Source organism: Brachycentrus maculatus, unplaced genomic scaffold (assembly GCF_059751285.1).
Source record: "Brachycentrus maculatus isolate JH-2025_06_01 unplaced genomic scaffold, ASM5975128v1 h1tg000055l, whole genome shotgun sequence".
In the NCBI taxonomy this organism is placed as follows: domain Eukaryota; kingdom Metazoa; phylum Arthropoda; class Insecta; order Trichoptera; family Brachycentridae; genus Brachycentrus; species Brachycentrus maculatus.
This window is the reverse complement of record NW_028280809.1, coordinates 3,589,486-3,604,603: the sequence shown is the minus strand read 5'-3', so window position 1 is coordinate 3,604,603 and position 15,118 is coordinate 3,589,486. Positions and strand designations below refer to the sequence as shown.

The 15,118-nt window shown below is 33.9% G+C and overlaps 1 protein-coding gene across 36 annotated transcripts in view; it reads left to right on the top strand.

Moving 5' to 3' along the window:
* Positions 1–15,118, top strand: part of ens (MAP7 domain containing protein ensconsin) — a 290,307-nt gene that overhangs the window by 97,866 nt on the left and 177,323 nt on the right. For 7 of the 36 annotated variants that reach the window (XM_088278172.1, XM_088278154.1, XM_088278153.1 and 4 more), the window contains exon 1: positions 6,559–7,799. The exons of 26 other annotated variants lie outside the window; for them this stretch is intronic. In XM_088278172.1, coding sequence (XP_088134298.1) covers positions 7,631–7,799 — 169 coding nt within the window. In that variant the 5' untranslated portion in view covers positions 6,559–7,630. Of the gene's footprint in view, positions 1–6,554; positions 7,800–15,118 lie in introns of those variants that run through there. 3 more of the 36 variants (XM_088278174.1, XM_088278161.1, XM_088278150.1) reach the window with 3 other exon arrangements.

Here is a 15,118-nt window from a genome sequence, read left to right as displayed (position 1 = left end):
AAGGTACTGTGAGGCAGGGGGCGCATGAACAACGTGAACATTGCTTTTTTTTAGGAATCGTATTTTGCCGAACTGGCAGTGCACAACGGAGTCCTGGTTCCAACTCTAATGTATGGAAGTGAAACATGGAGTTGGCAAAAGAAGGATGAAAGTAGACTGAATGCAGTCGAAATGCGATCTCTCAGAAGAATGTGCGACAAAACGATGTATGATAGATGTGCGAATAGTGAAATAAGGAAGGAATGCAAAGCTGAGATAAGCATTATCGATAAAATTAAGAAAGGTGTGTTGAGATGGTTTGGACATGTGGAACGAATGAGTGAGAAAAGAACGGTAAAACAAATTTATGAGGCGAATGTTAGTGGGAAAAGAAGCAGAGGAAGACCGAGAAAAACATGGCACGATCAGGTATGCCAAATACTTGAAAGTGGTCAGGTTAGGAGTCGTAACAATCGGCGGGTATGTATGAGGAGATGCGTGAACGTGGAAGAGGCGAAGAATGTTTGCAAGGACAGAGTGGTGAGGCGCTCTATTCTCTCTGCCTACCCCTGCGGGGAAGCGGCGTGATGGTTTGTTAGTTAGTTAGTTAATTTTGACAATAATTTAGTATACTTACTAGGGTTAAGGAAATACCAAAAAAAAACAAAACCAATTTTTTACATTTACAGTAGTATTAGCATTAACAATATCCGACCGCCAACTTGGAATCCGATATGGCGATTTCTCAATACGCATTTTTTTTAATTATCCGCCAACCTCAAGATAATCTTATAAATCGTATACGGATCTAGATTTTTAATGAACAATGTGTTTCATTTTGTGTCCGGTGAATCTGCGATATTATTTACAATAGATATAAAGCACTGTATTCCTTACGTTCGTAATATCCTCGCGGGAAGCCATGCACGTCGGCGTCGGCCTTGCGCTTGGTAAAGTCAAAAGGAAGGTTTCTTTTATGATTTTCATTTTACACAATGCCAGCCAATTCAAGGACAGTACTAAATACGTATCCAGAGTTCAAGACACGCTTTAAACTCGATATGATGGATTTAAATTTTGCATTGTGCCTTCTGACACGACATAAATAATAATTTTGATTTAAGTTTTACTTAGTAAATACAACTGTTTCTTAAAATCTATTTTAAAACGTGTTTATATGCAATCCGCATCATTTTCAATTACCATATCGCTCACTCCTTTCAACAACGTCATATATAAAAAATCGTCAATTTTCAGTTGCGCATGTTTTCGGAATACCCAGAAAATGTACTATATCCCAGCAAAAGCGGCATATTTTTAATTTAATATTTACCCGCTACAGGGCAGAAAGTGTTGTTTTTGCATTTTGAAGAAAAGGTTTTGTTTAATTATTTTTTTTAAACATACTAAATATTTTTCAAATGGTGAAAAAACATTCAGGTTTTGCCTAAAAGATCTGTTACACAGTAAAAAGTTCAATAAGTGGCTTGATATGTATTTGAAATACATTTGATTATATTTTTAATACATTTTATTAAGTTTTTTGTTATATGACGTTGTTGAAAGGATTGAGCGCTATGTCAAGCTAAGTCTTAATTTTAGATTTGTGTACTTGGGGCGTTGAAGGATCAAGATGATGTAGGAGGATTTTCTTATTTTAATTTATTTATTTGATACTTATTTTTTATCAGTAGGAGCATAGATAATGACTAAAACCTCCTTCTTATGGTCCATATTCCCACTGATAAAAATAATGATTTAAAAAATAAATTAAAGTAAGGAAAAGTTCCTACTTTAACGTTCCAAGGTCACAGCTCTTAAATTTTAAAGAGCTTCACTTACGGTGTTTGAAAATGATGCATAATGCATCGAAACCGTGTCACAATGGAATTTAAGAAATAGTGGTATTTAACCAAGTAAAATTTAATTCAAAATGGATAGATATAACCACATAGTGATAGCTGAATCAATTAATGAAAATAAATAATATATATTTTGGCGCCCGTCTATCTGAGAAATGCCAACAGGATGAAATTTTGCAACGCTTGGATATTGCAATGGAATCGAGTAAATTTTATCGTATTTATTTTAATATGAATCAGACCGATTGGGAAATGGTCAATACACAAAGGTAAAATATACTTTAATGTTATTAAACCTTATTATTAAAGTAATAAAACTTTTGAACGCGCAATAACGATTGAACGGTGAATTTCGCAATTCTTTTATCGACATTACAGCAATACTGTGTTGTGCCCTACGTTGAGAAAATGATCGAGAACTGCTAAATTTGTAACTTTTATCACGTAAATTCTTATCATTTCCAACATTTTGAGTGTCCAAAACATGTTCACAAATCTGGATTATGTATCTCCAAATATGAGTTATTTATTCAATTATTTCTTGACAAGTCAATATAGATGTAGAAGAAAGAAAATAAAAGTCTGGGCATTAACAGGGCTTACGACCGTCAACGGCTGGTTTTAGTGTTTACTTTACACACGTGTAACATTCACCAATTCTGCCCATGATTGACAAACACACTAGAGTTTGATCAGTATATCTAGAAGTTTCAAGAATTGGAGTAGTGTGGTTGTCAATAATGGGTAGAATCGGTGAATGTGACACGTGTGAAAAGTGATCACTTAAAGCAATCTATGACGGTCGTAATCCCTGTAAATGCCCAGACTTTCTTCCTCATCTATGTTGTTATGTTAAAAATTAATGTTTTATCATTTCACTCGATTTTTCAATACCACTAAATTTTGATATATGAATCCCGGTCTTGAAAATATTATCGTTATTTGTATATTCTGAACTTTGTATTTTCCGGATTATATTGTTCCATATTACTGAGAGAGCTAAAAGCTCAACCTATTTTAGGCTCTTCCTAGTTTAAACATAGTTTGAAAGTTAAATCTATTTGAGTTTCATTGCAGATACAATGTTCCCAATTGAAAATTCTATGACCGTTTGGCCTCGTTAAATTATTAATTCAAGATTTCATACGGACAGCGATATTAATTAATTTATTCGAGTCAGTAAACCATTTTAAAGTGCCTTTATCCAACCCAACAATTGATTGTCATCAAAAGTAAAATTTCGGTGTTTGATTTATTGCAAGTGTTTAATTCATATTTCAGTTGTAAGATTGAACTCTATTCATTAATTTAAACGCTTAAACCCACTGACAAACAGTTGTACAATTAAAATGTTAAAGCTTAACACGTGAAAGACGAATGATAATAATTATTCTCCGTCAAATATTCAACCGGAAAGATGTTTAATAATATATTATTTGTATGTTTTATAATACTTTTATATTTAACAATAAAAAAACAACTTACGTGACTCAAAAAATCAGTGTTTGATTAAACATTTAATACATGTTGTATAGTACATAAATTCGGATCATTTTCAAAGCCTTTTCGTAAAAATAATCAATATATATTTTTCTACGCATTTATTCGTCATTGAAAATTTCATTATGTTACTTTTTGAGGTCACTTTCAACGTATCATCAAGTATGATTCAATATGAAAAATGTGGTCACAAAATTTGCATATGAATTCTCTATAATTACGAATTATTCAAAACTAAACAACGTTTTCCCATAGAGGCTGCCAGAGAGAATAAAGTCACTTGGGGCACATAAATCCTAATTAATAAAAACATTTAAATTTCTGTATATTGTAAAATAAATATGCTTTCGCTATTAAAAACTTTCAATTTTTTTCTACATTCATTGCGAAAGAACATCCTAAATACGTAATTGTTTTATTATCCTCCGCTATCTGATAAGATTTATTCAAATATTTAACGTATATCGAATTCCAAATATGCTCGGCGTGTTAGTAACACACCCATACAATCGTTTGATCTGCATAATAACCTTACTTAATACAATCAAGGTGTTTTCAACGAACCTAGGTTTTTAAAAGGAATGATGTGCAAAGCCTTTAATTTGTAGAAGCTTGTCTGCATGTAGGATAGTAAGGATAATAATCACAAACACCCAGTCCAATCAAAAATATGTCTTTATTGAATCTATTTTGTAGTTGGCGGTAATCGAACCCGCAACGCCAGTTTCGTAGTCGAGCGTCTACCCAACTACGATGGATGAAAATACTGAATCCCGAGTAGAATATATGAGTAGTTAGTCCATTTGCAAACCACGTTATGTTAAAAATATCAGTTTTTTTTAGACAATAGCGACAATCGCTAGAAGATTAAATAAGACTTTATATGTTTTGCAAGAGTTGATTTTTCTATATCATTTTATTCCTAACTTTACGAGTTTTGGCAGATTATGTTATTTAGATAGATGTGATTATTTTAAATCTTCTACCGATTGCCACCGTTGTCTAAAAAACTTAATTTTTAACACAACATGGTTTGCAAGTGTACTCGTTATGTGTACCCTTTACCCGTTTTACTTTCTTGCGAAATAAAAAGTAAATAGTAAATACTGGCGCCACGCTCAGTTTTGTGGTCAAGTTTTGCTCAGAACCTTTATTTTTTTGTGCGTCTATTGTTTAAGTGCTTTTGAGCGGGATTTCCATTTTCTTCTCGTGGACTTTCTCTTCCTTAGGTAAACAAAGTGTTTTCTCGTCTTTAGAAGAGAACCACCGGTGACCATGTCGAAAACATGACATTTCCACGCCGTATTTAATCTCCATGAATATTCAAAGTCGAGCATAATGGACGCCTTGTTCACATCCAAACGGTCAGCGACAGTTTTCTTTTCTATAATAACCGTTTAAAATACTTCATCTTTGACACAGTTCTTTTTTACCCCGTTTTATCTTTTAAAGATCTGTTTCTCTTAAAAATAGTTTACTTGTTTATATTTTTGTTGCGCGTGTTATTTCGTGAATTTCGATCATTCATAGCTATGTGTGCCTATAAAATTTATTTTTATTTATTTTAACTTCATGTACAGAAAAGAAATATGTACATTGGCGGGCTTATTGCGGAAAAGCAATATCTTCCAACCAACCAAAAATAGTGATATTGGTATCAAAACAATATATATAAGGTATCAAAACGTTTGATACCTTATATATAGCTGTTTGCAATCAGAGGGTAAATTAGGTCGGATTTATTTTGTATATTCAAATCATTTATAACTTTGTTGTATGTTAATTAATTCATTCATTCATTCAAACCCTTATCCGCATCCCAATGGTGCATAGGGCACTGCATCATACAAACGCAGTGTTATCTTGATCGTTAACACATGAAGAAAAGGTGTTCAGCCCTTCGCTTCACGTATCAGTCCAATATTAGAGTGAAAAAATCACTTATATTTTTTGGCCCCCCTGGGAATCGAACCCGGGACCTCCAGAACGCCTCCGCCTCCGTAGTGTAATGGTCAGCACGCTCGGCTACCGTTCTGAAGCTACCGTTATAGTAATAAAACTTTAAAAAATATTCCCATTGTGATTCATTCGTCTTCTTTCTCTCTATTTAAATATTACTTATGTTTATCAAAGAACACCCTTTAGAATTATTTATAAATTAATAAACAAAATATGTACAATTTATATTTACTTACTTGTTTTCAATGGCCCATTTTGAACAATTGTCCAGCCTCAATTATCTTTTTTAAAACGTTTGAGTAATATTTTTAAACGCATGTTTTATTTGAATATAAATTTTTCACTAATGCGTGAAGGACGAACTTCACTCTAAACTGACAGTGGTATATAAATTTAATTAAAAATAATAATGTTAAAATTAAAATTTATCACTTAGCGTGAAGGACAGACAACCTTTATTGTAAACAGATGCTGGTATAAAACATTGAAATAAAAAAAAATAATAAAAAAAAACCGTTACATTCTCAAACATTGGTTATATGATCGTTACAAACATTTTGTGGGTAAGGCTTTCTTAACATTATCTATTATTTCGTAATTTTCTTCGGGTATTCTTAAACTTATGGTCTGTGACAGTGGCCATTATTGGTCCATAGCGATGATCGTCATTTGGTCACTAGCCGATTAATGTTTAATGATATTATATTTTTACGTAATAAATTTACACATTTAAAAATCAATCTTAGGTAAAACATTAACTATTAAATTGTAATGTATTTCGAGATAAGAAGTTGGATTGTCTGTGGTAGTTTCAGTTTCCGAATACAGTATCATTACCGGTGTATTCTCCCAAGTTTTGAGATGAACAAATATAGAATAACCTTATTTTTATATTGTTTATTGATTCTGTATCTACTTTGTGGAATGACATGTTGATTATTAAAAACCACTTCATGAGTTTTATTACTTAAACACGACTAGTTTCGAAAACTAACAGATGTTTTCATCTACAGGTGAAAATTAAAAGTCGTGTTTAAGAAATAAAACTCGTTAAGTGGTTTATTAGAACTGTTTAATTTTAAAAAAGCTTCTTTTTGTCGTTTTTTATATGATTCGTATTTGTCTCTGGTCATTTTTATCGGAAAATTATTTCATTATATAAAATGTTAAAAATAAACTATAGTTTTTCACCGGGGAAGTCTGGGGCGAGGGGGGGGAGGGGGAGTGATGGCGGAGTCGCCCGCGCCTCCCGTCAGTCGGCTGGCCGCGTTCGCCGCGATAGCTTGTGCGGTGGAGCCTTTTCGATCGTCCGATCAAATCCTCGATACGCGAAAAGCGCGGTGAAAACAATATACGCCGGTTAAATTCGCCTTTTATGGAGGAAAATAGCTTACCCAGATCCTTATCCACGTATTCGTTAAATGTACGCCGCTTTAGATTTGATTATTGTTGATAATTTAAAGGCAGTGTTAATATTGTACCGGAAACAATTGGTAGAAATCCTGACATTTGCGAGTGTTTTTATTTATTTGCCCGATGATATTGTGAAGTTACTAGTACCTCGTATGAGCGATGACGTAAGGCGTGCATCAGTGTTAGTCTGTTTGAGATGCATTCGTCACTCGTGGGCGAAACGGCGCTTCCTTCATTATCCGTCTGAAGAGGGTACTTGTCGCCATCTCGGGCTCTCGGTGTCGCCGCGCGCTATAGGAGCATTTTCCGTATAATAATCGCAAATTCGTTCCCCCTCTGTATAACCCAGTTTCCCCAAAAACGTGTTACGTAACTCATTGTTGTGTTTCGGCGATATTGTGACAGTGATAACGGACGAGCTGGAAATAACACCGAATGTGCAGTCGCGGGGCATTGTTGTCTGATTGCCGTTAAACGGCGAACTCTCCGGTTTACTTTTCACAGTCAATCGCTTACTGGCAAATTGTCAATTTTCCTCGTCGGAGATCAGATCTGGTGACCACGAGCTCCATATCGCAGCCTGTTTGGGACGTGACGGACTGGCGACAGCTACTCGCCGAACATCGATCAATCCATAGCATGTTTACAGTGTATATTGCTCTCGGTCAAGCGGGTACGCCCGGCATCAATGACAGTCCAATAAAACGTTTATTTTTACTTATGACACGAGTTGATCTAACAGAAATGGATATAATATAATTTAACCATTTAACCAACCTGCAATCTGAGCATTGTTATTGCTACCACAAAGCTCGCGTCATAAGACTATAAACAATCGTGGAAACTCTTGAGCTTGCTAAAGGCAGTGGATAAGGATTTGAGAGTAGAGTAGTTGGACTGCCTCCACACTCTGCACCATGCTGGCTGCTCGAGGCCGAGTTGGTCCAGCCGACGGAGCTGATCACCTGTTCCTCCTCCCCGGTCGCGTGCTGGGAATGGACGATCTGCAGTTGAGGCAGGATCTTGCCGGACTGGACTTCAGCGTGCAGCTGCTACACACGGGGCCGAAGGGACACGTCTGGCTCTGTAAGTCCCCAAACGGTCACATCATTGACCTTCCTTATGAATACTGCTAGACGAAATTCTCAAATCGTAATATGGTTTTATATTCATAAAGTTACGTTTGGTCTTTTTTATGATCGATGTCTCATCCCGCCAGAAGTTGACTTCTTGTTGATTTTCGAGCACGAATACTCACTAGTTGAAAATATTATGAAAATGTATATTTAACATTTATTATGAAAAGTATATTTTGCTTTTTTGCGTGTCGCCTTTTAAAGATATTCCCAAACGAATTCTTCATTTGAATTCACTTAGAATTGCCCTCAGAAGGGGAAACATTTTTTTCGTAGTTGAAAATATATATTTTTTAAATGTGTATTTAACGCTAGTATTTATTTGGGCAGCACTCTCGGCTACCGTACTGGAGGTCCCGGGTTCGATTGACAGGGGGGTCAAATAAATATAATTGGTTTTTTCACTATAATATTTTCAATATTACCCTGGACTGGTACCCGAAGCGGAGGTCTAATCACCTTTCCTTCATGTGTTAACGACTAAAATAACACTGCGTTTATATGATGCAGTGCCCTATGCACCATCGGGTGCGGATGAGGGTCCGAAGAATTTATTTGTGACATTTTTTAGCATGTTTAGGATATTTCCAAACGAATGCTTCATTTGAATTAATTTCGAATTGCCCTCAGAAGGCGAAACAGTTGCTTCGTACACCAAGTGCGTAGACTCAAAGAATATCCCTTTTTTCACATAAGTTTCTACGGAAGACATATAATCCTAGATTTATTTTCCTCTAACAATGAAGAATTCCTTTATTTATTATCTTGACGAAGTACCAATTAATGAAATGTCTTCTGTTATGTATATCGTTCGAAAAATACGGTACTCGTTGTTCGAATATTGTACCATATATTTGCGATACTGAAATCAACGCAAATTAATTATTTTTATTACTTATTCGCATTGTTGTTTTCGAAGGCTGTTGGTTATTTATTTACTTTTCCCTTTGGTTCCATGTGAATGATGTTGATTTATTTATTGAGAAATCAATGTCTCAACAACCATTTCTTGAATAAAATACATGCAAATAGCGAGGTTCCTACTTCAATATTGCATAATTATATTTGCATTCACGGGGAATGAATCATCGGCACTTCGATCACGTTCAATATTTTAATTGCATCAGGGCTTGGATTCCATGCGAAAGTTAACGTCTTAACTTCGTGGCGTTGATAACTCTAACTTAGATTCTATTCTGCAAAAAAAAATGTTTTAAGTAACTAACTTCTTGATAATACGGATCCTCAAGCAGTTTCGAAATATCAGACATTAAAACAGAATACCAGACTTATTTTCAAGTAATCTTCATTACGTAGATAAATCTAATTTCCGTATAGTATCTCTTATCATCATGTTTTTATAGAATATTATTTCCCATGGTGTAATAGGTTTTTATTTATTAAATAAAAACAATTCTTTTATACGGCGTTTAAAGTCGTCATATGGGAGTGTTTTATTTAATATTCTGAATGCATAATTAATTTGGTCCCAAGACACGAAATTCACTTAAATTAAAGATGAGTATGTTTTAATTCTTGTTTTACGTTTATTACGACACGAAGTTTTTTTTTAATGGGCCACCATACCTACGCCTAATCAAAGCCTGAAAGTGCAAATTTTTATAAAGTTTTTTTAATTTCATTAATTGATTAGGCAGTCGCTTTGTGGTAAATTCCATCAATTTTTTATTAATGTTTTACTTAGTAAATATGTACCATTATTTCTTAAAATCTATTGTGACGCGTGTTTGAAAATGATGCGGAATGCATCGAAACACGTGTCACAGTAGATTTTAAGAAAAAGTTGTATTTACTAAGAAAATGTTTTCTTTTAAAGTCTGTTTGGGAATAATTATTGTTGTACCATAATCTTGGCTTGGTGTTGACTTAATTCTAATACAACTCTTATTAATTTCCGTCATCTCGCATTTCCTTTTCCTTTCCTTTCCCACCGTCACACACACAGACCCTCACATACACTCACACACACCCATAATCTCTTCTCTTTTCAAAAAATATTACAATGTTTTAGAATTAGTACATAAACCATGATGATGACAAGGTTATTGTTGAAACCGGTTGGAAAAAGTGTACCAATAAAAAGTGGTTAAAACAAAGTTTTGTTTTATTTTATAAAGTTTATAAAATGTGCCACAAAGTATCTGCGAAAAAAATTCAAGAAATCTTCTCTTTTCTCTCTAAATATACAACAAAGTATTCATAACATGTATGTGGAATTATTTAATTGACTTTTATTATAGGCAATCTAAAAACTAACTAAACTAACTAACCATCACGCCGCTTCTCCGCAGGGGTAGGCAGAGAGAATCGAACGCCACACCACTCTGTCTTTGCAAACATTCTTTGCCTCTTCTACATTCATGCATCTCCTCATACATACCCGACGATTATTACGACTCCTGACCCGGCCGCTTTCAAGTATTTGACATACCTGATTGTGCCAAGTTTTCCTCGGTCGTCCTCTGCTTCTTTTTCCAACTACTTTTATATATTTTCAATCTAACTATTTTTATATATTTTCTTTTATGTCTAAGCTCTGTAATTCACAAATAAATAAATATTTTACTGTTGGAATTAGAACTATTTTAAAGGGATTTGTTTGAAAATAAGGTGGTATATTTTTTTGTGCATGCTATATAAAATAAAACCCTTACCGCACCCCAATGGTGCATAGGGCACTGCTTCATATAAACGCAGTGTTATCTCGATCGATTGCACATGAAGGAAAGGTGATCAGCCCTCCACTTCAGGTACCAGTCCAGTGTAATATTGAATAAATGAGTGAAAAAATCACTTGTATTTATTAAACCCCACTGGGAATCGAACCCGGGACCTCCAGAACGGTAGGCGAGCATGCTGACCATTACACTACGGAGGCGGACAAAGTGTGCATGCTAAGTGACATTTTATTTTTAATTGACGTATTTGTTATGTATGTCGAATCACCCATTTACCACGGTTGGCAAGTAAGTAGGCACGAGGTGTCATATCATTACAATTCATTCTTTCTAACCGTTCATTATATTTTTTAATTAAATCACCGCATGTTTAAACATTATTTAATTAGATAAAAATAACTACTAAATGCGAAAAAATACAATAAATTTATCCGTTTTTAAAAAATAATGTTTATGGTTGCATTTTATTTTATTTGTTTGGGAATTATTCAGCTTATACATAAAAAAAATATAAAGAATACTTACATTAACAATGATAAAAGCCAATTAAATAGTTCCATATATTTGTTATACATGTGTTAATGTTATTGAGTCAAGATTTATTTGATTTAGTGTAATAGTCAGCGCGCTCGGCTACCGTTCTGGAGGTCCCGGGTTCGATTCCCAGGGGGGGTCAAATAAATAAAAGTGATTTTTTCACTCTAAAATTTATTCAATATTACCATGGACTTGTACCTGAAGCGGAGGGCTGATCACCTTTCCTTCGTGTTAACGTTCAAGATAACACTGTTTATATAATGCAGTGCCCTATGCACCATTGTGATGCGGATAAGGGTTTGAATTGAATTTGAAAATTACTTGTACTAAATTATTTATCCGCCTCCGCAGTGTAGTGGTAATCGCGTTTAGATACCACACGCAGGTCCTAGGTTCGATTCCGACTTTAATATTTATTTTATATTTTTCGGGTCAGGTAACTGAAGCTCAGGAGTGATCATCTTGCTTTGATGTAATTTAATATCAATTCAACACTCAATCGATGCGATGCAATTCCCATTTTGGTATTTTAAATATTTTTCTAAGCGGCGATTCTCTTTGCTCAATACCGGCTCCAATCCTGGAATCCCGGAATTGAATTTTTACAATCCCACTTATCCCGACCTGTAAAAAAGTTGACATTATATTTTTATTATATGTTATATATTTCCATGACTATGTTTAATTACGGAACATGCGCGCCGTCACATCGCTACAAATAATAATGCAACATTAAAATGTCAACTGCAGATACGTTTATGGCTGGATTTATTGAAACCGCATTTCTGAGTTGCACGTACCCGCCGTAATAATAGTGCCATACGATAATAGCACGCTCGTACCGTGCCGTTATCTCCGTGTATGAAATATTCTAATTGATCAAATAGATATGAGTCATCGCGTCTTACTGAATGCAGTTTTGCTTTATTTGGATCAAAAATCGCTTCTTTAAAGCGTCGCTTCCTTTAAGAAAGTAATTCAATCACCTGTTCTACTTTACTCTTAAAATTCTTAGAACAACACCATTTACCTGCTTAAGTCTATATTTTTGTTTTGTTAACCTAACGCCCAAGAGACCTTTAATTCAGCTACGGCTTATGCATCACCGCATATCACGGCCTTACGTAGGGTTCAACTTTATAAGGTTTATTGCCTTTTCCCACTTACTCTTTATATTTGAAATTGATATAATTTCATTTAATTTATTAGTAAAATTCTAAGCAAACACTTTAGTTATCTTACTAAAAATTCGATTTTAAACAATGCGATGTTACCGTCAATCAAACAATTGACAATGATGCGAAATGCGTCGAAACACGTGTCACAATAGATATAAAGAAATAGTTGTATTTACTAAGTAAAACTAAAATTAATGATGTGATTTTACATGTGAGGTTACATAGGATGTGAGATAAAATCATAGTGAAAACATGTCTAAAAGGTGATATATACAAAATACTTGGGATACTTACAAGCACTTTAAGAATGTAATACAATGCTCGTCAAATAGGGAGGAGGAAATAATACATGAATTTACCCAAAAAAGAATTATAATTAAAATGTAACTTTGTTTTAAAATCAGTATATTTTATAGTGATTTTGAAACATTTTGATTATAAATTGGAAAATCACAAAGTTAGTGCTTCAAATATAAATTATACCAAAAAGGATTGTTTTTTTAGTAATACCTACAGTAAGTAACATTGTGTAAAATTATTACGAAAATGCTTTTTCATGAAAAATAATGAAAAATTTACGATTTAAAAAAAAATGGTGACGAAAGGTTTTTTTTAAAGGTAGGACTGAATTCGACATTGCATTTTGAACAATTGATAGTACGTGGCTGGAAATAATTTGCATTCACAATTGACGAGATATATCGGGGTCAGGTTTGCGACCGGTTCCTTCCGCAATTTGGGCTAAACTGGTTTTTAAACGTTGTCGTGTCGAAAATATTAATGTTATTTACGAGTCACCTATACGAATTCGGAATCTACGTATGATATTGTCACGTAGACAACATGTTTCATGTATCGCTCACTGCTTTCAAGAACGTCATAAATCAAAATACTCGATTTTTCAGGAGAACGTTTTTTAAGTTTAAAAATATAATACAATGTTTTAAAATAAATATGAAGCCACTTATTGAACTTTTTACTGTGCAACAGATCTTTTTAGGTAAAACCTGAAGGTTTTTTCTCCATTTGAAAAATATATAGTGTATTTAAAAAAATAATTAAATAATACCTTTTAAGCAGGTAAATATTAAGTTTAAAATATGCCGCTTTTGCTGGGATATATTATATTTTCTAGGCATTCCGAAAACATGCACAACTGAAAATTGACGATTTTCGTTATATGACGTTGTTGAAAGGAGTGAGTGATATATGATCGATCAATTTTGTTTATTTTTTTTTGACATCTCAACATAGGTGAAGACGAATATGGAAGTTTGTAAAATTCTTCTTCATCTATGTTGAGATGTCAAAAAAATAGTATAAAAAAACTCCTTTAATTAGAGATAATACAGATTTGTGAACAAGCATTTGGACACACTCAAAAGTTGTTAATTTTTAAAAATTGTAAATGCGTCTCCATAGTGTAGTGGTTAGCGTGCTAGGCTACCATTCTGGAGGCCCGAGTTCGATTCTCAAGTGGGTCAAAATAAATATAAATGTTTTTCAGTCTGATATTTTTATGTCACCCTGGACCGGTTGGTATCTGAAGCGCAAAGCTGATACCTTTCCTTCGTGTATTTAACGATCAAGATGACACTGCTTCTATACGATGCTGTTCCCTATGCACCATTGGGAGCGGATAAGGGTTACAAGAAATTATAGATAGGTACTTTCTTTAATCATTATATTGTTTAACCGCAAGTATTTTAGTTGATTTGTGTTTTAATACACTACTTATATAATAGTTTTTTTTGTTATATGATTTTTTTATCTAATCATTAAAATGTACTTTAGTTGTTTTTACATAAACGCTTTATGGCTCTTTCTTTTATATATTTTTTTTAAATTTTCTATCCTATAATTTTGATTTTTAATTCGATGAAAATGAAACGAAATTATGATTTTGAATTCATAATAATATAAAGTTCAAAATGCCTTATTTATTTCTTACCTTATTGATGTTACTTTTCTAGCATAACATGTTTTCAAGTATACCACCCTACTTAGTGGGAAGGGAGTAGGTTTGTCTGCCGTAGAAAAAAGCGGAAGAAAAGAAATATTATTACCGGACTCATGTAAATAATAGTTTAGGAATTTTAGGGAGTCTGTTTTCAAATGTTATTTTCTTTATTATTAAAAAAAATATTTGTAATCAAAAAAGTTTATCAACATTAATAAATGCCTATTTCTTGGGTATAAATCGCTTAAAACTATATACAGTTAACCCCCCTATAACGTTGAGATAGGTACCACGTTATCGGAGGAAACATTGTAAGGGGTTAATGTTTCAAATTGTGTTTTTACATTCCGACCAGCTGAAATGAGTCATTATTAAATGAATATAAATAAAAAAAAACCTTTTTCGCACCCCAATGGTGCATAGGGCACTGCTTCATATAAACGCAGTGTTATCTTGATCGTTTACACATGAAGGAAAGGTGATCAGCCCTCCGCTTCAGGTATCAGTCCAGGGTAATATTGAATAAATATTACAGTGAAAAAATCACTCATATTTATTTGACCCCCCCCCTGGGAATCGATCCCGGGACCTCCACAACGGTAACCGAGCGTGCTGACCATTACACAACGGAGGCGGACAAGAATGCCGAGAAGAAGACACTGCATTATTAAATTAGAATTCAATTTAAGGACATTTACCCTCTATTACGTTCTCTCCAATAACGCGGTACTTACCTCAATGTTATAAGGGGGTTTTCTGTACTAAACATGTTATAAAACTATTTGTATTTTTTCGCCTGTTTTTAACGCTGCACCGCTTTTCAAAATATTCATACTATTTTCTTTTCTCGCTACTTGTTGGACAAATGAATCTCGCTGTCTTCTCTCAGTCGGCG